This window comes from Geotrypetes seraphini, chromosome 5 (genome assembly GCF_902459505.1).
Source record: "Geotrypetes seraphini chromosome 5, aGeoSer1.1, whole genome shotgun sequence".
NCBI lineage: Eukaryota > Metazoa > Chordata > Amphibia > Gymnophiona > Dermophiidae > Geotrypetes > Geotrypetes seraphini.
Genome location: NC_047088.1, coordinates 129658729 through 129685698, shown reverse-complemented (window position 1 = coordinate 129685698; position 26970 = coordinate 129658729). Strand labels below are relative to the sequence as shown.

General features: G+C 42.9%; 1 protein-coding gene across 3 annotated transcripts in view; it reads left to right on the top strand.

Annotated features, from left to right (window-relative positions):
• LOC117361527 overlaps positions 1-26970 on the top strand; it is a 672067-nt gene that overhangs the window by 102622 nt on the left and 542475 nt on the right. For all 3 annotated transcript variants that reach the window (XM_033946990.1, XM_033946988.1, XM_033946989.1), the window contains exon 3: positions 3845-4025. In XM_033946990.1, coding sequence (XP_033802881.1) covers positions 3845-4025 — 181 coding nt within the window. The remainder of the gene's footprint in view (positions 1-3844; positions 4026-26970) is intronic.

Genomic DNA, 26970 nt, shown 5'->3' with positions numbered 1-26970 from the left:
TGGAAGTCCCAAATGAAAACAGCAGAGACAGAACAAAAAACCAACAAATAAGAAATTTAAAAGAAAAATCAACAAAGGCAAAATAAAACAAAAACAAAAGCAGGACAAGGGAGACAGCACAGAAGATGACCTAACTGGCCGCCATCTTGTTGGAATATTCATTTCTATCTCTATCTCTACCTCTGTCTTTATATTTTTATCTTTACTTTTCATAAATTGTTTCTTCAGGTACTTTAATTAGATTGTGAGCCTTTGGGACAGTTAGGGAATTTCCAAGTACCTATCTTATTTATTTTTATTTATTGTATCTTTTAATGCATCATATTTGTAAACCGCTTAGAAACCTCACGGTTATTAGCGGTATATAAGAATTAAATTAAAATTAAATTAAATTAAATCATTATTGCAGAAGTAGACAATGAAGGGGTGTAATGTTGCTTGAATACTTTCCCAGTGAAACCCCTGTACTGCATTCTAAACGATGAAGGAATAATTATCAGCGAAGTCCATCAAAACAATAGCATGCCTTTCCTTTATATTTGCTTTCAGTTCCTTCAGATAAGCACTTTGCTACTTGGAAATAAAATGATGGCTGGCCAAATTAGAAATTTTTCCAATTAATTCGGAAGTGAAGTCCTCTATGGATAACTGTTGAGTTTCCAGTGTATCCCGATCAGTGTGAATCCACTGCTTAAATTCAATGATATCATCTGGATCCAGAGGGATCTGCCCAGGACATATTTCACACCACTGCAACATGCAGTTTTATGAGTTCATATCACAGACAGTTTTATACAGAAGCACCTTGTAGTCATCTGTAACTGCAATTGCTGAAAGCATAAGTTTCACATTCTGGTGGATTGTGCAGACACAGAGGCTCAGATTCTCTAAAAGTGCGTCCCGATTTTAGGCAGCTGTAGGTGTCCTACAGCTGTCTAATCAGCCAATCGGGATGCACGTTTTAAAAAAAAAAAATGCTCCCCAGGCAGGCCGCCTATATTGAAGGCGAGGCCCGCAAGACACCTAGGCCCTGATTCTGTATAGGACGCCCGGGAGAGGTGTCCTATTCAGAATCGGCCTAAACTAAACCCCGATTCTGTAACCGGCGTCCATGTTACAGACGCGGGTTAGAGAATCGGGTTAGATTAGACACGGCCCGCTACACTTATCGCGGCAAGGGATCTCTCTGCCGCTATAAGTATAGCGGGCCGTGGCCCCTGACCGATCACTGGCAGGAGGGTGCCCAAACCCTCCTGCCCGAAGACGCCCCCCCCCGACACTACCGACCGCCCCCCCCGACACTACCGACCGCCCCCCCCCCCGACAATATCGGTCGCTGGCAGGAGGGTGCCCAATCCCTCCTGCCCGAAGACGCACCCCCCCCCCCGGCGCTAACAACCCCCCCTCCACCAAACCTGTTCTTACAGATGGGTCTTGCACGTCGAGCAAGCAGGCACGCCTCGTCGAAATGAGGCGGGCCCGCCCCTTCCCGGCCCATCCCGCCGAAGCCTAAGGTCTGATTGGCCCAGGCTCTAGAAGCCTAGACCAATCAGGCCTTAGGAATAGCGGGTCCGCCCATCCCTACTAAGTCTAAGGTCTGATTAGCTGATTAGACAGCTGTAGGACGCCTACAGCTGCTTAAAATCGGGACGCACTTTTAGAGAATCTGGGCCAGAGTGAATGAGTCCTTGAATGAACTGACTGTGACACACCACTTTGGCCGAAGCTTACAGAACTTTGAGAACCCAATTTCAGGCCCATGCTGATAGATGGTATACAGTTCCTTCAGATTGCATAATAACAATCTTTTCTGCTTTTGCAGTTTTTCACCACTGATCTGAACAGAGACATAATCTTTTTTGTCTGGGCATATTCTAGAGATTTCATCATCTTCATAAAAATCCAGGACTTTCTGTGTAATAAGCTGAGCAAGCACTTTTCCTCTCTTTGTTGCTGGAACAGCAAGATTGCCACCCTGCTGTTTCAGTTTTCTGGCCTTTTTAACCATTCTTGTTGAAACACCAAATTCCAAAGCAGTTTTATCAATAGTCCAGCTGTCTGGAGCAAGAGTGATAATTTGTATTTTCTCCCTACTACTAGATAGTTCCAACTTCTTCTTAAGTTCAGTCAATAGAAGGTCATAGTCAGAACACCTTTCACATTGGCCACTTTCTGGTTCTGCTTTGATATCAGCTGGAGTTAAGTCACCAATAACTGCAATTGCATTATGGGCTTCAGAGAGTTTGCGTTTAGCATAACTTAAGGAATTTTGCTTGTAATCCATTGAATCTTAGTGGTGAAAAGCTGGCATTAAGGTTTTCAGATGCATTGGTAGGGTCATCACTGTCAGAATCAGACTTAGGGCTACTTAGATTTTGCAGCTTGACACGCAAGTCTTGTCTACATCTTGAGCAAAGCTTTTGGCCTGGTTTAAACTCGTGCTTTGTGATAGCTTTTAAATGACCAACTGCAGGAAGATCAATTGGGTGTAGACCTTTGATATTGCTGTGATTCTGTTTTCTGAACGGATTACAGCAGTTTTTCTGTAGAAATTCAAACTTCGTCAGAATCAAGGCTTCATGATGAGTACAGATATTAGATTCCACGGACAATGTAGAAAGTCCAGAGCATCTTTTAATTAATTCTTGGTCAGGCAAAGAGATATCAGAAATAAGCTTCAAGCAGCTTTCTCCAGAATAGAAGGTAGATGATTTCTGGCACTCAGAACTATCATAGATTCCAGTACTGCAGTGCTCTAGCTTATTATTAGTCTCAATAAGATAAGAGCCATCTAAAAATACAGAATAAAAGTAAGGTGAAAAATATCAGTGTGAGAATACAATGAAAATAGAACAAAGCAAGTTGTACATGTCAGCAAGTGCAGAGCAAGTTTCCAAAATCCACACAGGCATAGCCTAGTTAATTAGGGAAAGAACCAGATGCTGCACAGAAAGAATAGACGGAAAGCAACATGCCCAAGGCAAGGATTGTCAAATAATGAAGTCATATGGTGCTATAAGGTCATGATGAACCTTAAAGCCAGACTTGTTCATACAGCTACTGTGCTGTGATAGTTGCAAGTCAGAACATGCATGTTCAGAAAAGCTGCATGTATCAGACAAACTACTACAGCTATGCGTACATTCTTGTGAATCACATGATTATGCATTTGGGCTTGCATGCAGTAAGTAGTTTGTGCAAGCCAATGCATGTTTTGATTGTCATCTTGCAAAAGTGCACAGTAAGTTTGTCAAATGCTGAGCATAGTACGAGACGAGTACTTGTGGTTGGCAAAGCTTGGTTATGAGTTTTCAGATCAATATAATTCCACTTCACATTCACAATGAAGTGCCAATGACCCTTCAACATAACATGTTTACACAAGCAAGTAATGCTTATCTTTAAACCATCAATTCTCATCAAAGAAAGATCGGGTCCAAGATGAAACAGGATAGCTTCTGTAGCAAAAAATATGCTCTTTCAATTAACAAAACAAAAAATCCCCTACACATTAGAGATATTTGAATCTGAAAAACTGAAAATGTGCATAAATGCATAAAGCCATATTTTTTTGAATAGTTATATCTTCAGCTTCACTTCACTGTAAAAGCTCATATTGCAAATCTTGGAAGTACCTCATGGTTCATAGTAAAATACACTGTTGTATTATTTCTTCCATCAAAGATATTTGCAAATATGTATTAATTACCCTGTTAGATATAGAAGAATTAACTTTGTGCCAGTTGCTGCAAAAATATGAAATCCAGAAAATTGCAGATTTTGTGTATGTAGGGATCTTGCCTTGAATTTCATGTATTTAGTTCTGCTTTTTATATTTTGATAGGAATTTTACAAATGAGAAAGCAGAGTTGGCTTCCAGTCTCTTTACAAGTTTGGCAGAACTTGAAGCCAGATACAAGATAATGAAGGAGAAACTGCTAAGAGGTACACCATTGGAGGCTCTTCTACCATTATTCATGGAGGTTGATATGAAAACATCTGATGCATCCTATACACCATCAATGGTAGGATTATAATAATCTTTAACACTTTTGCTTAGGAAATTCTTACATGTGTTGTTGGTTATTGGAGGGTATTTTTTGTATTAGTAGTTTCCTCTAGCTTGTTTGGGTTTTTAGTTTAATAAGAACAAAGTGATATTTGGCCCACTTTTTATTTAAGCATTTACGCCCTAGTTCTATAAACGGTGCCTAACATGTAGGCTCTGAGGCACACTAATGTCAATCATAAGTTTGGTGCCATTTATAGAACCATGCCTAATAGTGTCTAAAGCAGTTTTAGATTCAATAGGTGTTGAAACCTTAGGCATACTCTATGCTAGGGTTTTCTTGGTCTAAATGAGTGTGCTTGTTAGATGCCTAATAGTGCTTAAGTGAAAACATGCCCATAATCTGCTCGTAACCATGCCTACTTTCAAGTAGGCGCCTTGGAGTAGACGCCTAGCTCAAAGTGGTAGATGCCTAACAAATTAGGCACCTACCATCTACCGTATTTTCACGCATATAACGCGTGCGTTATACGCGTTTTTACCTACCGCGCATACCCCTCGCGCGTTATACGCGTGAGCGCGGTATACAAAAGTTTTTCTACATAGTTCCCACCCCGCCCGACGCCCGATTCACCCCCCCCAGCAGGACCGCTCGCACCCCCACCCCGAACGACCGCTCGCACGCGCTCCCACCCGCACCCGCATCCACGATCGGAGCCAATCCGGCCTCATTCCGTCGTTGGCTGCCTGCCGGACAGGCGGGTTTGGCTCCCGTCTGTCCGGCCAACTACCAAAGGTACGGGGAAGGGGGGTGGTGGTGTCGTGGGGGTCGGCCAGGGGGGTCGCGGGTCGGCTGGGGGGGCGGTCGGAGGTTCTTGGGGGGGGCGGTCGTTGGAGGGAGGGGGGTTTGCGTCGAGGGCAGGAGGGCCTGGGATCCCTCCTTCCTGTAATGTAGTGCGGGGTGGGGGTAGGGGGTCGCCGTGGCCAGGAGGGTTTGGGCTCCCTTCTGGCCCGATATTGTCGGGGAGTCGGCGGTCCTTCGGGGTGGGGGTGCAAGTGGTCCTGCCGGGGGGGGTGGATGTATCGGACGTCGGGGGGGGGCATCAGGCTTTCAGGATGGGGACAGACCTTCAAGGGGGACAGGCAGACCTTCAAGGGGGGACAGACCTTCAAGGGGGACAGGCAGACCTTCAAGGGGGGACAGGACTTCAAGGGGGACAGGCAGACCGAAGGGAGTGAAAAAGCTATAAAATAAACCCACTAGCGTGTCAATGTGTTGAGAGGAAGAGGTGGTCTGGGAAATTCTGCTGAGAAAACTCCGGGTCCATTTCCACCCCCCAGTTACCCTAGTCCACTCCACTCAACTGGTTCACATACTGAGTGGGTCTTTGGGTGTTGTTCCTGGGATCTCTTTCAGTGGTTTGTCAGTATCTCCTTGTGGTCCAAGGAAGGAAACTTTGTTAACCTTAGCATTGACCTTCAGAATATATTTGTAACAGCGCTGCTTGTGTGGCATTACCGTAGGTTATGTAGTGATGGAAAGAAAAAAACAGACCTTTGCACATTTTTGCACTAGGTATATGGTATAGGTATATAGGTATAGGTATTCCTGCACAGCTACCGTAAGTCCTTGTGAAGTTACGGTACCTTGTTCTTTCTGTATTTGACATCTAGCAAGGTCTCTGTTTGGAAGGAATGATTTAAGTTATGGTAAAAGCAGATAGCATTGCTGGTTTTAAAAAGGTTTGGACAAATTCCTGGAGGAAAAGTCCATAGTCTGTTATTAAGACATGGGGGAAGCGTCTGCTTGCCCTGGATCGGTAGCATGGAATGTTGTTATTCTTTGGGTTTTGACCAGGTATTTAGTGACCTGGATTGGCTACCATGAGAATGGGCTACAGGGCATGATGGACCATTGGACTGACCCAGTTAGGCTATTCTTATGTTCTCATCTGTAGGGGCCTTTGTTTTCACTTCTTATTTTAATGTATTTTTTCTGGAAACTTATCAGTGTTTTTTATAATGGGAACAAAAATGGAAGAGAATTACCGTAATGTGTGTGGAATGGGGGGGGGTTGTTTAACTACCATAATTTCTTCAGCTAAATACCGGTAATTCAATCCACCTCAACTAGACATAGGAGAACTCACGCACCATTGACACACCCTCCAACCAAACACGTGAAAAGAAAAAAACTGTTCATTCTTATAAACAACCTTATAACTTTTAATCTAGAGTTAGTGAGTATGAATTCAGCAACAAGAACAGAAACATGTTAATTCTTATAAACTATAACATTAACCGGTAGATCAAACGAAGTATGGAGGACAAAATAATCTAAATACGGTACAGTTACCGTAATTACGGTAAAGTTGTAAATAAACAAAGTTTACAGGTTTATTCAGTCATCATCATCACAGTCATCTGAATCCTTGAATCCATCAAAATCCGAATTGTCATCATCGTCATTAAATAAACTGAGCACGGCCTGCAGACGATCCTCGTTTATTTCTGAAGTGATATCGTCATCATCGTCATCATCATCATCATCAACGCTGATATCCATGTTGTTGCCTCCTTCCGCTGCACTGGTAGTACCCGTAGTGTCATTGGTTTCATAAACAATGCCCGCTTTTCTAAATCCGTTTCGAATGGTATCTGGTGTTATTTTGTCCCATGCTGAAGCCACCCACTTGCAGACTTCTGTGAAAGTTGCCCGCTTCTGCCGCCCCACGGGTGTGTACTCGTGCGTGCCGCTCTGCATCCACTCCTCCCACTCCTTTCTAATAAAAGTCTTGAATGGATGATTCACTGCGATGTCAAGTGGTTGCAGCTTACACGTCAGGCCTCCAGGTATCACAGCGATGTGGGCACGAGTAGAATTAATGTAGGCCTGAACATTTTTTTCTTTGTGGGCAGCCATGGCATCCAAAATTAACAAGGATTTTTTTGCAAAGAATCCACCCGGTCTTGCCCTAAAGCATTTATCTACCCACAATCTCATTACGTCGCAGTCCATCCATCCCTTCTTGTTGCAGTGCACAACCACACTGGTGGGCAGCTTTTCACGGGGCATAGTGACCCTTTTGAAAATGAGCATGGGCTTTAACTTAACCCCGCTAGCTGAGCAACCAAGAACGACTGTAAAACACGTTCTTTCATGCCCAGTTGTGGTGATGGCAACAGATTTAGTACCTGTGGGGGCTATGGTTCTTGTTGCTGGAATGTCGAATGCCATTGGAATTTCATCCATGTTGATGACGTCCTTTGCAGTGATGCCAAGTTCAGATATTTCTTTGGCGACAAAGTCACGGAAATCAATCAATTTTTGCTGCCAGTCATCTGGAAGTCGCTGGCCAACAGTTGTTCTCAATCTAACTGATAGTCTGTTCCTTTTCATAAATTTTGAGATCCATGTGAAGCCAGCTTTGAAGTCGGGTATTCCTCTTCCATTGGCAAGTAGTTTTGCCTTCATCTGAATCGCAACAGTAGAGACTGATTGATTTTGCTCCCTTCTCGCCAGAATCCACTGCTTCAAGTCATCCTCCAGCTGAGGCCATTTTGGTTTGGCCCCACGACGTGCCCGTTTGCGCGGATTGCATTTCTCCAGTTGCTTCTTATCTTTTCTCCATTCACGCACCGATGTTTCTCCAACATCGAACTCTCTCGCTGCGGCCCGGTTGCCTATTTCCTCAGCTTTCGCAATGACTTGAAGCTTAAAGTTCACTGTATATGACTTTTGTCTTATTCCTGCCATTATGGCGGTACATTTAAATTTAATTGATAAACTCTACTACCGGGTAGATAAATGCAGAATACCAATCTGAAGAGATCAAATTAAAATGTGGGCTCTACATGCAGCATTAATCTTTTATAGGCTTACCCAAAGGCTGAGATGCTGTTGTATAGTCAAAATAGTATTCACTGGGCAAATTACAAGGCCAGATAGAGGGGGGCCACAGCCACGTGGTGAAAAGCACACCACCAGAAAAACAGCCTTGGTGAAAACTAAGCGGCAAGCATGCTCAGACCATTGCGCATGCTTACAGAGCTGGGAGCAGGGCAGGGCGGGCGAAAGGAGAGTCGGGACAGCGCACGGAGAGTCGGGGCAGTGCACGGAAAGTCAGGGCGGGTGAACGGAGAGTCGGGACAGCGCACGGAGAGTCGGGGCAGTGCACGGAAAGTCAGGGCGGGTGAACGGAGAGTCGGGACAGCGCACGGAGAGGCGGGGCAGTGCACGGAAAGTCAGGGAGGGTGAACGGAGAGTCGGGACAGCGCACGGAGAGGTGGGGCAGTGCACGGAAAGTCAGGGAGGGTGAACGGAGAGTCGGGACAGCGCACGGAGAGGCGGGGCAGTGCACGGAAAGTCAGGGAGGGTGAACGGAGAGTCGGGACAGCGCACGGAGAGGCGGGGCAGGCACGGAAGTCAGGGAGGGTGAACGGAGAGTCGGGACAGCGCACGGAGAGTCGGGGAGGGCGAAAGGAGAGTCGGGGTGGCCAGAGGAGAGTCGGGGCGGGCGAAAGGACAGTCGGGCTGCATGCGCGTTATACCCGTGAGCGCGGTATACAAAAGTTTTTATACATAAAATCGTGGTTTCTGCGCGCTATACCCGTGTGCGCGTTATACACGGGTGCGCGTTATCTGCGTGAAAATACGGTAATTAATTGTGATTTAATTTTTTTAAATTGTAATTTTCAATCAACAATGCCAATAAAGGCTTATTAAATAAAGTTAGGTGCCTGTTTCAGCTAAGTGTGCCGATTTAGTTAGGTGCCATTGACTCATGTTCCGCATTCCCTTCTGGCCCTGTGCTATTTTCTGAATGGCTGCCGGCAGTTCTCGCGAGTCCCATGAGAACTGCTGCCAGCCATTCAAAAAGTGGCACGGGCCCAAGCAGGAGCTTAGTCCTGACCTCCGCGCTCCTCATTCGTGTGTCTGCTGCCCTGAAATAATACAGAGCCGTCGAGGGAAAGAGGGAAGAATTGTAAAAGGTACGGGGTTTAAAAGAAAAAGGTACAGGACCACCAAGCTGCTTGAAAAGGTGACGGCAGTGGTGGCAGCGGGTGGGGTGTTTGTTTTAAAAAGGTGGTCCTGCGGCGGTGGCGGGCCGTGTTCTAAAAGGTGGTGTGGTTGGGGGGGAGTTGTTGAATTGTACGGGGGAGTACAAATTTTGTATCTTCGCTTCATAAAACGCACCGAGATTTCCACCCACTTTTGGGTGGAAAAAAAGTGCCTCTGATGGAGCGAAAAATACGGTACATATGTTAATGTTTAGTAAAAGACCCCCTAAGTTTATTCCTGAATTAATAACGAGCCACAGTGAGATTTGAACTGGGCTCATTAGTTCCCCTGCTGTAACCATTAAACAGCTACACCACTCTGAGCCATGGATTTTTCCCCATTTATATATTGCTTTTCTTTTCACTTGGCCTTGTCATTGCAGCAGAAATCTTCTGCTATGTACCAGGGCTCTTCATGGAATCCTGCAATCATGGGTCTTAAATCCAGCCATTAGGTGTCACCTAGTGGCTGTGAATGTTGAAGGGCGAGACGATCAGGGCTGGGAATTGAACTCTTTTTCCTGCATTTCTGGCATGACACAGTATAGCACGGCCACTGAAACACCAATTCAGCCTAATAAACTGGTTTAATTGAAAGATCAGAGCTCTTGCGTACATAAAAGAAAATTATTAAAGATGCTGATCCCCAAATTTTACACCAACACTCACTATGTAATAGATTTAAGGGACAATTATACAAATGGATGTTTCACTTTTTTTCTGTAATAAACTTTGCAGTAAGAAAATTTACATATTTTTCTTACTCCGAGTGTCTTGTGTTGTCCTTTAGTTACATAATTTTGATATTCTGAAATCCTGAAGAGAACACACCACAATCGGACCTAAATATCTTGTGTTGTCTTCTATTCATGCAATCTCAAAATTCTGTTGGGAAAAAAAGATGAAACACCACAATCTCCACCAGAGTGAACCAGGCATCATGCCTGCATCAGGGTCTAAGATGATGTCAACAATTTCAATAGCCTACTTCATATCCCAAAATATTGCCTTAATATTTCAAATATTGCTTACCTACTAGGGTGGGACATATTTAGGAGCCTAGATGCTTAAAATATGTAAAATGTGTTTCATGTACCGTATATATTAAAATATAAGTCAATCCGAGTATAAGACGAGGAAAAGGAGGAAAAAAGGTTGACTTGAATATAAGACGTGTGTGTGTATGTGAGTGTTAATATTCATGTGCCCTCCTCCCTTACTTTTTTCCTTGCCAGGCTCTGTACTCGGCCCCCCTTCCCTGCCTGGCTCTCCACCCTGTCCCCTTCCTTCCCTGCCCTGCCAGGCTCTCCAACCTGCCCCTCTCCCTCCCTTACCTGCCAGGCGCTTCACCCTGTCCCATCTCCCTCCCTGTCAGGCTCTTCACTCAGCCCCTCCCCCCCCGTCTCCTTCCTTCCCTCCTTGTCAGGCTCTGCAACCATCCCCCTCCCTGTCCTATACCCTGTCCTCCTCTCTCCTGATGTCCTACAGGCCTCCACTGGGTCTGGCATATAACCTGGTGGGCCAGAACAGAAGGGATTCCTCCAGTCTCCTGTCCCGGCTGACTGTAGTTTTTTTTTTTTTTTTTTTCTTCCTTCCCACCTCCCCCTGCATACCTTTTTGAATCCTTGGTGGTCCAGTGGTGTACCAGACATGGGCAAGTTTTTGTGCTCCTGTCCGACGCTGATCTACTCACTAAATGACTGCCTCATATTCTTGCGGGACTCGTGAGAACTTGCAGCAGCCATTCAGTGAGTTGCTCAGCATCAGGCAGGAGCGCAAAAGCTCGCTCATGTCTGGTACCGCTGGACCACCAGAGATTCAAAAAGGAATGTGGGGGGAGGCGGGAGGGAGGTAAAAAAAAAAAAAATGACAGTCTGCCAGAGGCCTGCAATAAGTCCGGGAGGGCGATGACCCAAATATAAGATGGATGGCAATGGTCTGGGTGGGCGATGACCCGAATATAAGACGAGACCCCCAAATCTTGTCTTATATTAGTGTAAATGTGGGACTTACACACTAAAAAGTGTTCCGGGACTAGTGAGTTATTTCTTTCTACCTGCCAGGACTTTGTAGGAAGCCTCAGAATTTCAGAGACTTAAACCCCTCTCCCTTATACCTCATCACTAGTATCCCAGCTTCTCAGTCTTCCTTCCTTCAAGCCAGGCTGTAGGAGTCTATCTTTTCTGCTCATATTTTCTTTCGCGTTGTTTCAGTGTTTTGCATTCGTGGTTTTTACCCTCGTGCTGTGGAGGTCCCCTATGGGGACATCCTTAACTATGGGAGATAGCAGACCTTTAGAAAAAGTCTGCTTCTAGGGGGTTCACTGCTTCTTAGTAAGCCCCCTAGACAGCCTTCACATCAGACTGGGATTTAGGGACCGTTCCCTTGGGAGCTTGCTCACTCCAGGTTTGTCCACTAGTGGATAGAGCGCAGGCTGAAGCTGAGCGGTTCCGTGAAGGCGAGACTGGGATCGGAGCCAGACTGTGTTCCTCTGCCAGGCATCTGCACGGCGTGTCTGAGGGTGGCGGAGGTCTCTGGCTAAGGTGGTCAGACCAGTGGGGCAGTTAGAAGACTTGAAATCCAAATTTCCAGTTCACTGAGGCAAAGGACCTCCCTGTGAGCTGTTTTCAGCTCTGTCTGCAGTTTCTCTCATTCAGCACGTCACAGTGGCTGAATCAGCAATTTGGGGGGGGTCTTGTAAAGGGGTTTGGGGGTAGTTTCCCTGCATGCCCCACCCCTCCCCACCACTAAAATCCCCAAATCACAATTTTCTGAGTTTCGGTAATTTTCCTGGGCTCTTTTACTTCAAAATTGGCACCTGCGGTGGCCATCTTGGATTTTTTTCTGATTTGAATTTAAGTACATTTTTCATACTTCCAGCCTTCGTTTTTGAAAGAAAACTACATAGATGGCCTCCCCAGGACAGGATGGAATGGATTCATGCCTCATTTGCGGTGGCTGGCTGGCGAATGCACAGCTGTGTTCCACGTACTCTGCGGCGCAAGAGGGGTGCCTTCTACCTCCAAGGAGGATCTTTTAGAACCTCCTCTCCAACTCCTATGAAAATGGCGTCGGGGTACCCTGGGGAGCACGCTTGTGATGTTTCAGCGAAATGCAAGCGTGTCTCTGATGCAAAACCTCACAAATACTCCAAACAGTCCAAACCTAATGTGCAGAGGTTGGCTCCTGCTGTGGAGGATGGATTTTCCCCGGAATTCGTGAATACGCTTTATAAGGCGTACTTAGTTAAAAAGTCTCTGCCTGTTTCCCTTCTGGCTCGGGCACCAGTCACAGGAGTCCCTGTCTTGCAGGACCAAGTCTTTTCTCTTGTCTTCTTTCAGGGGTGTCTGCAGGTAAGCTGTGCCCTTGGTTGCACCGAACACTCTTTCTATACCTCTGCTTTTGCCAGGAGGCAATGCGGCAGTTGCAAATGTGGCGAACTTGGTGGATCTCCAGGAACCGGATCAGTGTGGAGCCTCAGATTTGGGAGACGATCCCATTGTGTGCCAATTTTTCAAGCACGCACACCTTGTGGATTTGATCTCAGAATCTCTTCAGAAATTGAAGCTGCAGTCTGAGCAGCCTGTCACTGTAGAATTTTCCTTCATGAATGACCAGAGGACACAATTTGCCTCTTTTCCTGATCATCCTGACCTTGTTTGGATTATTACAGACATCCTGAGGGTCCCTTGAAATGTGCTTGCACCATGGCGTGGCTTTATCCCATGGTGGATGCTAACAAGCGCTTTGCTTCCCCAAAGGTGGATTCATCGGTGGCACAGGTCACCAAGCGCAATTCTCTCCCCAGTGATGGGGGAGTTGTCCTGAAGGATGTTCAGGACAGACGTGTGCATTTTGTCCTTAAGTGTCTGTTTGATTCTACTTCTCCTGGTGTCAAAGTAGCGTCAGCCTCCTCTTTAGTGGCTTGGGCGTGCCTTTCCAAGCTGCAACATGATCCTGACACTGTGGTGCTTTGTGACTTGGATTTTCTCATCTCCGGTGTGGCCAATGCCTTGTACGACATCTTGAAAGTTTTCACAAAGCTTGCTGCCTATTCCATTTCGGCTCATAGGATGCTTTGGATCTGACAGTGGTCTGGCGATTCCTCTTCTAAGGTGACCTTGAGCCGGATGTCATTTAAAGGCCAGCTGTTCTTCGGTCAGGGTCTGGAAGGGGGGCACGAGGAGCCCTTTGCTAAGTGTGGAAGCTCAGCTTCTTTTCTGGTGGGTGGAGAGACATCTTCTGGTGCTGTCAGCGGCCCACATGACAAGAGTGGACAGCGTTCAAACAGACTTTCTCAGTCATCAGACCCTGGAGAGTGGTCCCTGTCCCAAAGAGCATTCGAGTGCATAGTAGATTAGTGGTGGTGCCCCAAGTTCAACCTCATGGCGACTGTGGCCAACAAGAAAGCCAATCAATTCATCAGTTATTGTCGTGAGGCCGGCAGTGAAGGTTTAGACGCTCTGGTTCAGCCCTGGCCACGTAACATTACTTCTGATTAATACGCACTGGCTCCCCATCTCACAAAGAATTACCTACAAGATACTTATTTTAATGTTCAAATCACAACTTATTAATTCCCCTCAATTCATAGATAGGCTTCTTATACCTTATGCTCCAAAGAGATCGCTTAGATCAGGGGTGCCCAATACGTCGATCGCGATCGACCAGTAGCTCAGGAAGGCAACGTGAGTCGATCGCGGAGCCCATCCTGGGCTCCGTGATAGATTCGTGTTGCCGTCCTGATCTACGGGCCGATCAGCCTTCCTTTCCAGTGTTCTCCCTAGGGCCTTTTAGCTGGGCGGTCCGCCCAGCTGTCATCTGCCGCTGCTGAACATTAAACCCCCCCCCCCAAAAAAAAAAAATGGCTTGGAGATTTCAGCCCGTAGCGAACTTATGCTCCGGGCTCTAATGTGTGCGTGCCGGCTTCTCTTATCTTCTCTTCCCTCCGAAACCGGAAGTTATGTCCGGGGGGGGGGAGAGAAGGGAAGCCGGCACGCACATGTTGAGAGCCCTGAAGCAAGCGTTCGCTAAGGGCTAATGTGGGAGACAGGTTAGTGAAGCATTTGTTCTTCTTCCTGACGGGTCCTGCCTACTTTCTGTTTCCGCGAAGGCAGGACCCGGCAGCATTTCCCCCAATAGGTTGATCACGATCTTGGGCTGATCAGCCTTCCTCTTCCCGACGGCAGAATTGACGTCGGGGAGAGGAATTCTGGATGGCCGAAGCAGGGAGAGCTTGGGGCCTGTTATTGGTGGCGTTTGGGTCCTGGTCCCCAATGGCAATGGCAGTGGCAGTGGCAGTGGCTTGGGGGAGGGCAGGGAGAAAGAAAGAAAAAGGGCAGGCAGGGAGACAGAAGGAAAGAAGAGAAACAGAAAAAAAAGAAAGGGAGGCAGAGAGAAAGAAAGGGCAGGGAAGAGGAAGGAAAAGTTGGGGGAAGGAATGAGGTCTGGAGGAGAGGAAGCATACAGGCTAAAAGAAGGGAAGAAAGATTGTATGCACAGTCAGAAGAAGAAAGTGCAACCAGAGACTCATGAAATCACCAGACAAGATAGGAAAAATGATTTTATTTTAAATTTAGTGATCAAAATGTGTCTGAATTTATATCTGCTGTCTATATTTTACACTAAGGTCCCCTTTTACTAAACTGCAATAGAGGTTTTTAGCACAGGGAGCCTATGAGTGTCGAGAGCAGCGCTGGGCATTCAGCGCAGCTCCCTGCGCTAAAAACTGCTATCGTGGTTTAGTAAAAAGGGAGGGGGGTATATTTGTCTATTTTTGTATGGTTGTTACTGAGGTGATAGTGCATAGAGTCATCTGCTTTGACCTCTTTGAAAAACCCTGGAATAGGAATGATAATTAACATTTTCTATATGTACAGTGTGCTTTGTGTTTTTTAAAAAATTTTATTGTTGGTAGATCATTTTGACTTGGTCATTTAAAAAGTAGCTCGCAAGCCCAAAAAGTGTGGGCACCCCTGGCTTAGATCTTTTGCAACATCTATTGTCTATTCCCTCTCTGCATCACATTAATACAATGCATTCTACAATATTTTCAGTGACTGCACCATCACTATGGAATGCCATCTAAGGGAAGAAACATCAGTAGATCAGTAGATCAGTTTAAATCAAATCTAAAAACCTTTCTATTTAGGGACGCTTTTAATGTATAACTCAGGACACTCAGTCCAAATGGCCTTTACCTCAATCATTTCTACAGATGGGATCCCTATCCTTATGTGTTAACCATTCTCGTTTTACTATTCTATAATTGATGTAGTTCTACCCTCCTTTCCCCCTTGTGTCAGTATGTCTGTTTGGTCTTTTTAAGGAATACCCTTATAAAAAAAAAAAAACAACAACTTTTATATGCACTCTGCTTGAAATTTGATAAGTGGATTAACAAATTTTAAATAAACTTTAAGGTATCTTCTATGTCTTTCTTCCGTGGCCAATAATAGAGCACCTGTTGATATGGATAGCGGCCCTCAAAGGTCCGGTGATTGTAATTGTACCCGATTGGTCAAGGTGGCTGTGGTGCCACGGGGCAAGAGGGCTCGTGCTCTCTCTTGCCACGATATTGTCAGGGGGGGGTGATGTATCCTGGCAGGAGAGATTGGCCATCTCTCCTGCCGTGATGCGATCACTCCTCTAGCCGAACTGCCACAACCAGCGTAAGGAGAGATTGGGCATCTCTCCTGTCGCGGGTCGCAGCAGTTCGGGTTGAGGGGTGATCGCATCGCGGTAGGGGAGATGAGGCATCTCTCCTGCCGCGATGGTTGCGATGGGTGGGTGGGTGGGTAGGTTGCCGGGCCACTGAACTGATCATGCCAGCAGCCATCAGCTCAGCGGCCCCTTTTTCAGCACTTAGACCTGTTTTGACTTCGTCTAAGTCAAAAAGGTATAAGTGCCCAGTAGGCAACCTGCCTAAGGTTTTGGTTATACCTGCTGCACGCCTAGGTGTAGATCAGCCCACTGCCCACCCTTTCCCCTCCTCTAAACACGCCTCTTTTCTCTCTGTGCGTTTAGTGGCAGGGGAAAGGCCTAAGCTGGTTTTAGATACATCTACAAACCAGCTTTGGTTATGGGTACTTGGACGATCAGGACACTTTTTAGACTTTTTTTAAATTTTTTATTATGAACCCCTTAGTGTTTTTCTTGTAAAACATATGTTGTTGAGGAAATTTTTGTTTGGGGATTTATGGAATGCAGACCTGGAGACTTTGGGCTAGTGAATGGACTGGATAGAGTATGCTTAATATTGAGTGAAACCCGCCGGGCATCAGAATGTCTCTGGAAGTATGGAGCAAGGGAGACGATGGTTGAAGCGGTTGAGAGAGAAAGAAGACGCAGTTGATTTTTGGGACCACTGGATGAAAACTAGCGCATCCATTTTAGATAAAATTGCCCCTAAACAAAATAGCAAAACATGCTCAAATAAATATAACAAATGGTTTGACACCGAACTTCTAAAAATGAAACAATTAGTAAGACGATTGAAAGAATTTGGAAAAAAACGGGAAACTTGTCAGACCGGAAAAACTGGAGATCCAACATAAAAATCTACAAACAACTGATAAAAAAAAAACGTAAAACTTTTTACTCAGCCAAAATCAACTTATCTAATACTAGCTCAAATGGAATCAATACAAAAGAGCTGTTCAACTTGGTTACGAATTTATTTGACACCACACGCTACACTCAAGTTTCAAGTTTATTATTTCTCTTGATTAATCGCTTAATCAAATTCTAAGCGATGAACATTTTAAAATACATTCAATGAGAGACAAACAGTACAAACTTTAAATAATAACATCGGGTAAATAACTAATACATGTTCTCATTACATAAGGTAAGATAGGGTTTTGATTAAAGAAAAGCAAAACAAAGGAAGAGCACAATAGGGAAACATATAACGCTAAAACATAAAATAATAAAATCACTGGCCTTAAAATTATTGAATTAAATATTAAAAGCATCATTAAAAAGAAATGTTTTTAGATTACTTTTAAATTTTCCTAAATCCTGCTCCTTTCGTAAATAAATTGGAAGAGCGTTCCAAGTCTGTGGAGCAGTTACCGAAAAGATAAACTGCCGTCTGGTATTAATAATCTTCAGTGAAGGAATGGTCAATAAATTTTGCTCATTAGATCTTAAGGTTCTGCTTGGGTGATATGGTATTAATAGCTTGTATATGAATGCTGGAGTCTTATAGAATAGAGACTTAAAGATAAGCAAACAAAGTTTATATGTTATCCGATTGATAACTGGAAGCCAATGTGCATTTTTTAAAAGGGGTGTAACGTGATCACATTTTCTGGATTTAACTCATGCATAATAATAAACTACCCTCAGCAAACTATTTAGCACAGCATTTCAATTCAAAAATTAAAAACCTATAAAATAACTATTCAGCAAATGACATAAACAAACATCAAATAATTAACATACAAGGAACTGAAATACCAGCGGACATGACTTGGAGTTCCTTTCAAGATTTAGAATGGAATAATTATATCAAATTATATAACAAGTACTCTAAATCGTACTGTGTTTTGGGCCCATGTCCCCCAGAAATTATGAAAGCAGCTCCATTAGACTTTAAACTATCTTTGCTGAATTATTTAACTGATAACTTAAAAAATGGAAAATTCCTTACTAATAACGGTCATATCATAATAACCCCAATTCCAAAGAATCGTAACCAACCACAGACCAATTGCATCCATCCCTTTTATTGTAAAAATCATGGAAGGATTAGTACATGCCCAATTGTTGGAATACCTTGATCAGTTCTCCCTTCTATATGAAACTCAATCTGGCTTCAGACCTTTGTTCAGCACTGAGATAGTAATTGCAGCTATTTTGGATAATTTATGGTTCCTGTTTAGTAAGGGCCTTAATGCCCTGATCATGCAATTTGATATGAGCTCTGCCTTTGACTTGGTGGACCATGGGAAACTGTTACAATGCTTAGATGCAATTGGTATCAGAGAAGAAGTGTTAGACTGGTTTCGAGGTTTCCTTATGTCCCGCACATATCAAGTATGTTTTAATTTCGATCTCTCTGATACCTGGAGCAATCCATCTGGTGTACCGCAAGGGTCACCATTATCCCCACTGCTTTTCAATATCTACATGTCATCATTAGGTGCACAACTAACCCAGCTGGGGATAAAATTATTTAGTTATGCAGATGACTTTACAATCATTATCCCATTCACTACCTCTCTCTCGGAAGTCACTCCTAAGGCAACAGAAGTACTAAACTCGATGGAGCAATGGATGACTGAATTCAAACTGAAGCTTCATTCAGAAAAAAACAAAATTTTTTGTAGCTTCGCCACTCCCACTTGACACTAAAACATCACTGTGCATCAGTAAATGTAGTTATCCCATCCAAACCGCTATGAAGATATTGGGTGTAACATTGGACCAGAGTCTAACCATGAAAGACCAGGTGGACTCCTTAATTAGAAAGGGTTTTTTTTACTCTCTGGAAGCTTCGGTCCATTAGAGCATATTTCGATGTTTCATCATTTAGAATCCTAGTACAATCCCTTATACTGAGTCAACTAGATTATTGCAATATCGCCTACCTGGCAATTTCCCAGAAGAATATGCAGCGATTACAATTGGTGCAAAATGCGGCAGTCAAGCTAATTTTTGGGTTCAAGTAGTTTGATCATATAACACCTTCCTACCGACTTCTACATTGGCTACCGATGGAGGCATGCGTGAAGTTTAAGTTCGGATGCTTTTGCTTTAATGCACTATTCGGTTTAGCCCCTAAATATATAACTGACCTCTTCTCTTTCTCAAACAACAGACATAAGAGAAGCTCACACTCGAATTTTGTTTCCCCACCGGTTAAAAGATGTAAATTTAAAAAACACCATCAACATCTTCTCTCACATCAAGCGGCATTATGGGGCAAAGATCTGGAACAATTGCTCACGCCTACTACTTATGGGGAATTTAGGAATTTAGGAGTGTGGCGCAGTGGTTGAAGCTACAGCCTCAGCACCCTGGGGTTGTGGGTTGAAACCCCGCGCTGCTCCTTGTGATCCTGGGCAAGTCACTTAATCCTCCATAGCCCGAAGTACGTTAGATAGATTGTGAGCCCACCGAGACAAATAGGGAAAATGCTTGAGTACCTGATTGTAAAACCGCTTAGATAACCTTGATAGGCGGTATATAAAATCCTAATAAAACTTGAAAAAAACCATACCTGTTCCTGAAGTATTTAGGCATCTAACCTGTACAATCCTACTCCACAATAACTGATCTCTAGCGATGTTAATAACTAGCTTCTAACCTTGTTAATTCTTTTTTTTTTTTTTGAGTTCAATAATTTTATTGAATATTGTAAGTAATATATAGAAAGCAGTTCAAATACATAAAAATTGAATAAGAAATAGTGATGTAGAACAAAAGAAATCATAATTGCAGTCATTTGCATATAATAGATTAGTAAGAAGAATTCAGAATATTTGAAACTGCTAAGAAAAGAAATAGAGAGGATAGAGAAGCAAAGAGGATGAAGTAAAAAGAAGAAAGAGAGATGAAGAAAGAGAGAGAGAAAAAGAGAGAGAAAGAGAGAGAGGCAAAAGTGTCTACAAGGCAGAATGAACATATGAGTCTAAGAATGACCAAGGTGATTTATTTCGCACCAAATTTGTAGAATAACGAGATATCATGTTCTTTTCATATGCATATGATTCGAATTTGTGGTACATGCTCAAGGAGTTCCACCAGAAGGTGTAGTCTAATAGTGCGGATGACTTCCAATTTTTCAAAATGTGCATAAGAGCTGTCACAAACATGGTGTCAATAAGTTTAGGAGGACAGTTAGATAGTGCAAAACAAGGGTGTTGAGAACGAAGGATTATAATGTCTATGGAAATAGCTTCTGAACATTTGGTAATAGATTTTATGGTGTCCCAGATACGAATCCAAAAGGAATGAACCATAGTGCAGTGAAGAAGCATGTGATCAAGAGTTCCAGGCTCTTTCAAACAGTTCCAACAAGTAGGATCTTGTTTCAGTTTCGCTTTCCACATTCGAAATGGAGTCCATACTGCATTCCACATAACAAAGAACATCGATTGTGAAACTCTTGAGGATAATAGAGGACGATTTGTAGATGACCAGAAGAGTTCCCAATCTATTTCAGAAAGCGTGGTCTTTAGAATAGAGCCCCAATGGTTCATGGATTGAGGTGTGAAGGTGAAGGTATGATCTCTTAAGATACTATAAAAAAGAGATATCGCCTTACCTTTCAGTAAAGCCAAAGTAGACCAGTGACGAATAGTTTGTTGAGAGGTCATAAAGTCAGGGCGCATTTGCACATTGGATAATATTCCAGTAAGCATAAGCCATTGAGGATATATAGAGGATGAGAGTGAGTTTACAGAACAAAAAGTATCAAATGGGATAAATGAAGTAGAGGAAATCAATTGATGAACAAACCACACACCCGCCCGCTGCCACTTCTTCCATGAAAGGGATCTACCCTTATTTTGAATTTTAGAATTATTCCAAAGGGACATGAGTGGGCCTTCAGCAACAGAGATCTCAGCCGCTGCGTCTAATAGTTGAAAAGCATGTTGCGTTGCACTCAGCAAAGAATACTTTCTCAAGTGTCTAGGTATCGACACTGTAAGGAAGCAAGAAATGTGTAGTGGTGCACATAAAAAGCATTCCATTTCAAACCATGCTGGTTTATCTTGTGGATAATAGTCAACAATCCAGTGAGCTCTGTATTTGGCTAAGGATGCGATGTAATAATAATAAAAATCAGGTAAATTTAAGCCACCTTTAATTTTAGAGGCCTTCAGCTTGGCAAGAGCAATACGAGGTTTTTTCTTGTTCCAAATAAATTCAGAAATTTTCATATTAAGCCAATGGAAGAGCGGTTTATGGCAGAGAAGGGGAAGCATGGATAGAATATAATTAATTTGTGGGGCTAAGGTCATTTTAATGGAGGCTATTCTACCCCACCAGGACAAATAAAGCGGGTACCAACGAGATGTAGTACTTGAAACCAAGTTTTTGATTTTAGATATATTGAGATCCTGAGCAAATAATGGGTCTTTATGTATTAAAATCCCCAAATATTTTACAGCTCCCTGTGACCATGGAAAAGGAAAATGAACTAGATCTGAGGAGGAAATGTGATCATTTAGTGGAAAGATCTCTGATTTCTCCCAATTAACAGAATATACAGATATTTGAGAGTATTGAGAGATGATGTGGATAAAATGAGGTAAAGAGACAAGAGGATCCTTGAGAAAGAGAAGAACATTGTCAGCGTAAGCTGCTAGTTTAATCTCTCGACTGGACGAGGGAATACCTTTAATTAGGGAACATTGTCGGATAGCTACTAATAGAGGTTCCAATGCTAAATCAAATAATAGTGGTGAAAGGGGACAGCCTTGATGGGTACCTCTATGGAGAGAAAATCTATTAGAGAGAGAGTTGTTAATCCGGATACGAGCCGTGGGTTGTCTGTATAATGTTTCTATCCAGTCTGTAAAGAAAGAACCAAAGTTGTACCATTTCAGTACTCGGAATAAGAAAGGCCATTCCACTCGGTCAAAGGCCTTCTCGGCATCAATGGCTAGACCAATCACAGGATTCGACATTGATTTAGCGTGAGCATTGATATGGTGAAATAAACGAAGATTATCCCCTAAATATCTATATTTGATGAATCCCGTTTGATCTCCATGTACAAGAGATGGGATCACTGTGGTGAGTCTTAGTGCAAGTAATTTAGCCATAATTTTGTAGTCCAAATTAAGAAGAGAGATAGGACGAAAATTTTTAACCAGAGTAGCATCTTTGTCTGGCTTGGGAATAACTACAATCGTGGCCTCAGCGAAATTAAATTGCTTGTCCGGAGTGGAGTGAAGGAAATCATAATATGTAAGGAGTTGAGGAGTCAATAGGGTTCGAAAGAATTTGAAAAACTCATTAGTAAAGCCATCCGGGCCCGGAGCTTTCCCATTGGGTAGAGAGGTTATAACATTTTCAATCTCAGATGTAGTTATAGGAGCATCCAGTTTTGCTTTAATAGATTCCGATATAGTCGGATGAGCTAATGAGGATAGAAACAAATCTAAATCCGTTTCAGAGGCTGAAAACTCAGATTGATATAGGGTAGTGTAAAACTTTTCAAATTGGGAAGAAATCAGAGATCTGGTTCTAACTAATTGTCCTAATGAATCTTGAACAGCTGAGATGTGCAAGCGTTTTGATTTAGTTTTGAGATATCTAGCCAAAGGGCGACCCATAAGATTATCTCCCATGTAGTGACCAGAGTTGGAAATGAAAATGTCACGTCGGGCCGTACATGAGATTAGAGTATTGTATTCATATTTTAAGTTTTGAATACGTTGGAACATGGATGGATCTTGTAAATGGGTGGACATATGTTGTAGTTCTAAATTTTTAATAGAGGTTTCAAGTTCTTTTTCTTTTTGGATGGATTGTTTTTTTTTCCAGGAAGCAAGTTTGATCAATTCACCTCTGAGAGAAGCTTTGTAAGCTTCCCAAACAATAGAAGGACAAATTTCTGGATCTTTGGTGTTAATTTCAAAAAATTCCGTAGTAAAAGATTTGATTTTTTCCACTATTGCCTCATCTAAAAGCAGAGTATTGTTAAGTCGCCAAGAGGGAGATTCTTTACGTGGGGCAGAAATGGATAAATGTAATGAAATAGCTGCATGGTCTGTAAGAGTTATTGGGTGTATGAAAGTATTTGTCACGTCTTGAATGAGAGAGGAGGAGAGAAGGAAGAAATCAATTCTCGAGTAGGTATTATGTGGTGGTGAAAAGTGTGAATATTCTCTACCTTTGGGATACAGTAAACGCCATGGATCTACAAGAGAAAATGATTCTTTTAAAGCATGCAGAGCTGCAAAAGATTTAGATTTTGAGGGTCTGCAAGAGGATGATCGATCTATATAGATATCTTGAATTTGATTAAAATCTCCGCCCAATATTAGAGAACAAGCGTCATATTCAACTAATGTCAGCTGAAGATCCTTGAAAAAATCCGGATGATCTAAAACAGGAGCGTAAATGTTAAGGAACATAAAATCCACAGAGTGCAGCGCAGCATGTACTAGACACCACCTTCCATCGGAGTCTGTTTTAACAGAGTGAATAATAGGGGATAGTTTATCATTGAAAAGTATTGATATCCCATTTTTCTTCCTCTGAGTCGCAGGGGAATACAAATGAGTGGAATATCCTTTCAAATCAAATTTAGAAGCGGCAGCAGGTGGGAGATGGGTTTCCTGTAAATAGATCACATCGGGATGTTTATTTGATATATAATTAGCTATCTTCTTCCTTTTAATAGGATGGTTCAAACCATTCACATTAAAAGAGATGATATGTAAATCAGCCATAGTCTATTGTATACGATGGTAAGATATAGTAAGCATCACCTTTATAAGGAAATAACAAATAGTAAAACCAGGATACCAGGTAGACACTACTGCCAGAAGGAAGAGAAAGAAAGAAAGAAAGCATAAGAATAAGAGCAAGTATATTATTAGTGACAGCATATTGCGATGTCAGAAAATAGAGAGACCTTACTATTATGTATAAGATAATACAGTTTAAGGGTGCTCCTGTGAGCACGGAGAAACAATTCATATGGAACAACTTATTTAATTCCACACTCGTTCAATTTAAGAAATTTAAAAGTGGTGTGCTTATTCACAAAAAACAATGAATTATACATTCATACAGGTTATAACAAGAAAACACAAAGGCAAACCAAGATATCAAGAATTCAGCGTGTCAGTGCATTTTCAAAGAATCCAGGAATGCAGCCAGTTCCTCGGGATCAGTGTATGATGTAGTACAATTATTGTAAGTTACTGTCATCCTGGCTGGGTACATAAGACCATATTTGGCTCCGATGTCTTTAAGTTCCTGTTGTTGGGAGAGAAATGCTTTTCTCTTTAATGCTGTAGTTTTAGCTAGATCTGGAACAATGAAAAACTTCCTGCCTTGGTGTAGCATTTGAGATTTAGATTTAGCCGCTGTTAGAATTTGGAGCGCTTGCTGAAATCTGAGCAGTTTAGCCACTATGGGTCTGGGAGAGGAGGCATATGAAGAAAGGTGAGACGGCACACGGTGAGCACGTTCTATTTCCAGAGGAGGTGAAAAGACAAGTCCCAGGGTAGCAAGCAAGAAAGTAGAAAGAAAGGATACCATATCAGATCCTTCCGATGATTCAGGCAGCCCAATGATCCTTAAATTGGATCTTCTGCTGCGATTAGAAAGGTCTTCAAAGCTTCTTTGTAAAGTAGTGATAAGTTTGTCATGTTTAGTTACCGTTTCTTGTAGTGAAGATATGACAGATGTTTTTTCCTCTAGGGCGTCCAAACGATGTCGGACATCCACAAATTGGGAATTAATTGCCTCAATCTCACCCCTTAAAAGTTTGATTTCATCAACCTGCTCCTGAATTATGCTCCGATTTGATCTTATTTCTTTCAGGAGCAGGTCTAATGAAGCCTCATCGTTCTTCGGCGCCATTTTCTCTGGCGTGTTTAAATCAGATTTCAGCTTCTTCCCTCCGATCGACGTAGGTGGAACAGTTTCGTTTTTTGCCGATTTTGAAGGCGACATAGGGACTCATGAAGTTATATTCTGGCGAAATCGCAAAGTTTTTTTTTCCCCAAAATAAGCACTTTTTAATCAGTTTCGAGTGCGGGTGAAGAGGAGTAGTTATTTCATGTTTGTGGTCCCCGCGGTAGTCAAGCCACGCCTCTTAATGATGTTGGTCTAGATTGAGGCGGTTAATTTGATGTCTGTAGGAGGTTTCCTCGTTTGTTGTGAAGTCTTAAAGGATCAGTTCTTGTGGTTGAATTATAAGTTGGACTGTTTGTGCTTCACTCAGCCGCTTCGCCTTGTTACTTAACCTTGTTAATTCTAATTAATTTGTAACATCTTTTAACCATTGTAAACCGCATAGAACTTCACAGTCCTGCGGTATATAAACTGTTATTATTATTCAGCTGATTTCCTAATCAAAAATGACCGATGGTCATGAAGAGTGATTTGGGCTATGGTAATCAGGCTGATGGAGAAGGAGGATTATTAAACTCTCAGTCAATGAATTGGAATTGAACGAAAGACTTTAGGTCATGTAGTTTCTACTGGCGCAGGTCATAGTTTTTAATTAATTTACATTACATTACATTATTGATTTCTATTCCGCTTCAACCTTGTAGTTCTGGGCAGATTACAAAAGAGACATCTGGACATTTCCAGAATGATTACAAAGAGACTTCTGGACTTTTCCAGAAGAGTTACAAGAAGAACATTTCCAGAGGAGTTACAAGAAGAATGGTGTAGTATAGTTTAGGGAATGGGATACGGCAAGGAGGATTGGGCTATTCCAGTGGATATACAAGTCGGGATGCTGTACAGATAGGATATAGTGCAGTTTCAGTATATATGCAGTTAGGGAAGCAGTTGATAAGCTTGGGCTTTGAGGGGAAGGGTAACTGGTGAAGAAGGGAGGATGGGGGAGTCACACTGAGGGGAATCCAGGTTGGAGTTATGACATCTGTATAAATTTTTTGAATAGATGGGTTTTGATTTCTTTGCGAAAAGATTTGAAATTGCTTGTTGTCATCAGCAGGTTGGAGATGGCATGGTCCAATTTCGCTGCTTGCGTCGCTAGCAGACTGTCAAACTGTCATAGGATGCCTTTGAGTGGGGGGTAGGTAAATGGAGTCTTAGATCTTTGTCTAGCGGCGAGATTTTGGTTCAGGCGGTTGTTTAGGTAATTGGGGGCTGAGCCATTTATTGCTTTGAATAATAGATAGTATAATTTGAATTGGATTCGCGCTTGTATTGGGAACCAGTGTGAGTCTAGGTAAGCAGTGGTGACGTGGTCAAATTTTCTTAGCGAGTAGATCAGTCTGAGTGCAGTGTTTTGGATTGTCTGTAATTGTTTTATCATTGTTGCAGGGCAAGGCAGGTAGAGGATGTTGCAGTAGTCCAGTAGACCTAGTACTAGGAATTGGACTACGAGCCTATATTGCTCTTTGTCGAAGAATTTTCTGATTTTACGTAAATTGCGCATGGCTAGAAATGCTCTCTGGGTGGTCTTGTTGATATGGGCTTGCATTGTGCAGCATCTGTCTATTGTTACTCCCAGGAGTTTAAGGGTGGGTTGTATATGGTATTTGGTGGAGTTAATTTCTAGTTCTGTGTTCTTATCCTTTTCGAGGAGTAGAAATTTTGTTTTGTCCGTGTTCAGTTCCAGTTTGTGGTCTGTCATCCATTTTTTCACTGCTTGTAGGGTTTTTTCCAATTTTTCTGTATAATTGGGGTCAGGAGAATTGAAGAGTAGAAGTATGGTGATATCATCAGTGTAGCTGAAAGAGGTTACATTTAGGTTGTCTAGGGTGGAACCCAGAGAGGATAAAAAGAGGTTGAAGAGAGTAGGTGAGAGTGGTGATCCTTGAGGTACCCCGCAGGGGTTGGACCATGGATCTGATTTAAGATTGTTTGATTTAACTCTATAAGATCTGGTTTTAAGGAATCCTTGGAACCAGCTATATACCCTTCCTGAAATCCCTATGGCTTCTAGTGTCTGTAGTAGGATGGTGTGGTCAACCAGATCGAATGCTGTGGATAGATCAAGTTGAATTATCAGCATCCTTCTGCCTTTGCTGAGGTGCTGTCGGGCTGTGTCTGGTAGGGTTACTAGTAGGGTCTCTGTGCTGTGGTTGGATCTGAACCCCGATTTAGAGGGGTGGAGAAGATTGTGGTCTTCCAGGTAATTTGTGAGGTATTGGGCAACAAGTCCTTCTATAATTTTGACATATATTGGTATTGAGGCGATGGGTCTATAGTTGGCGGGG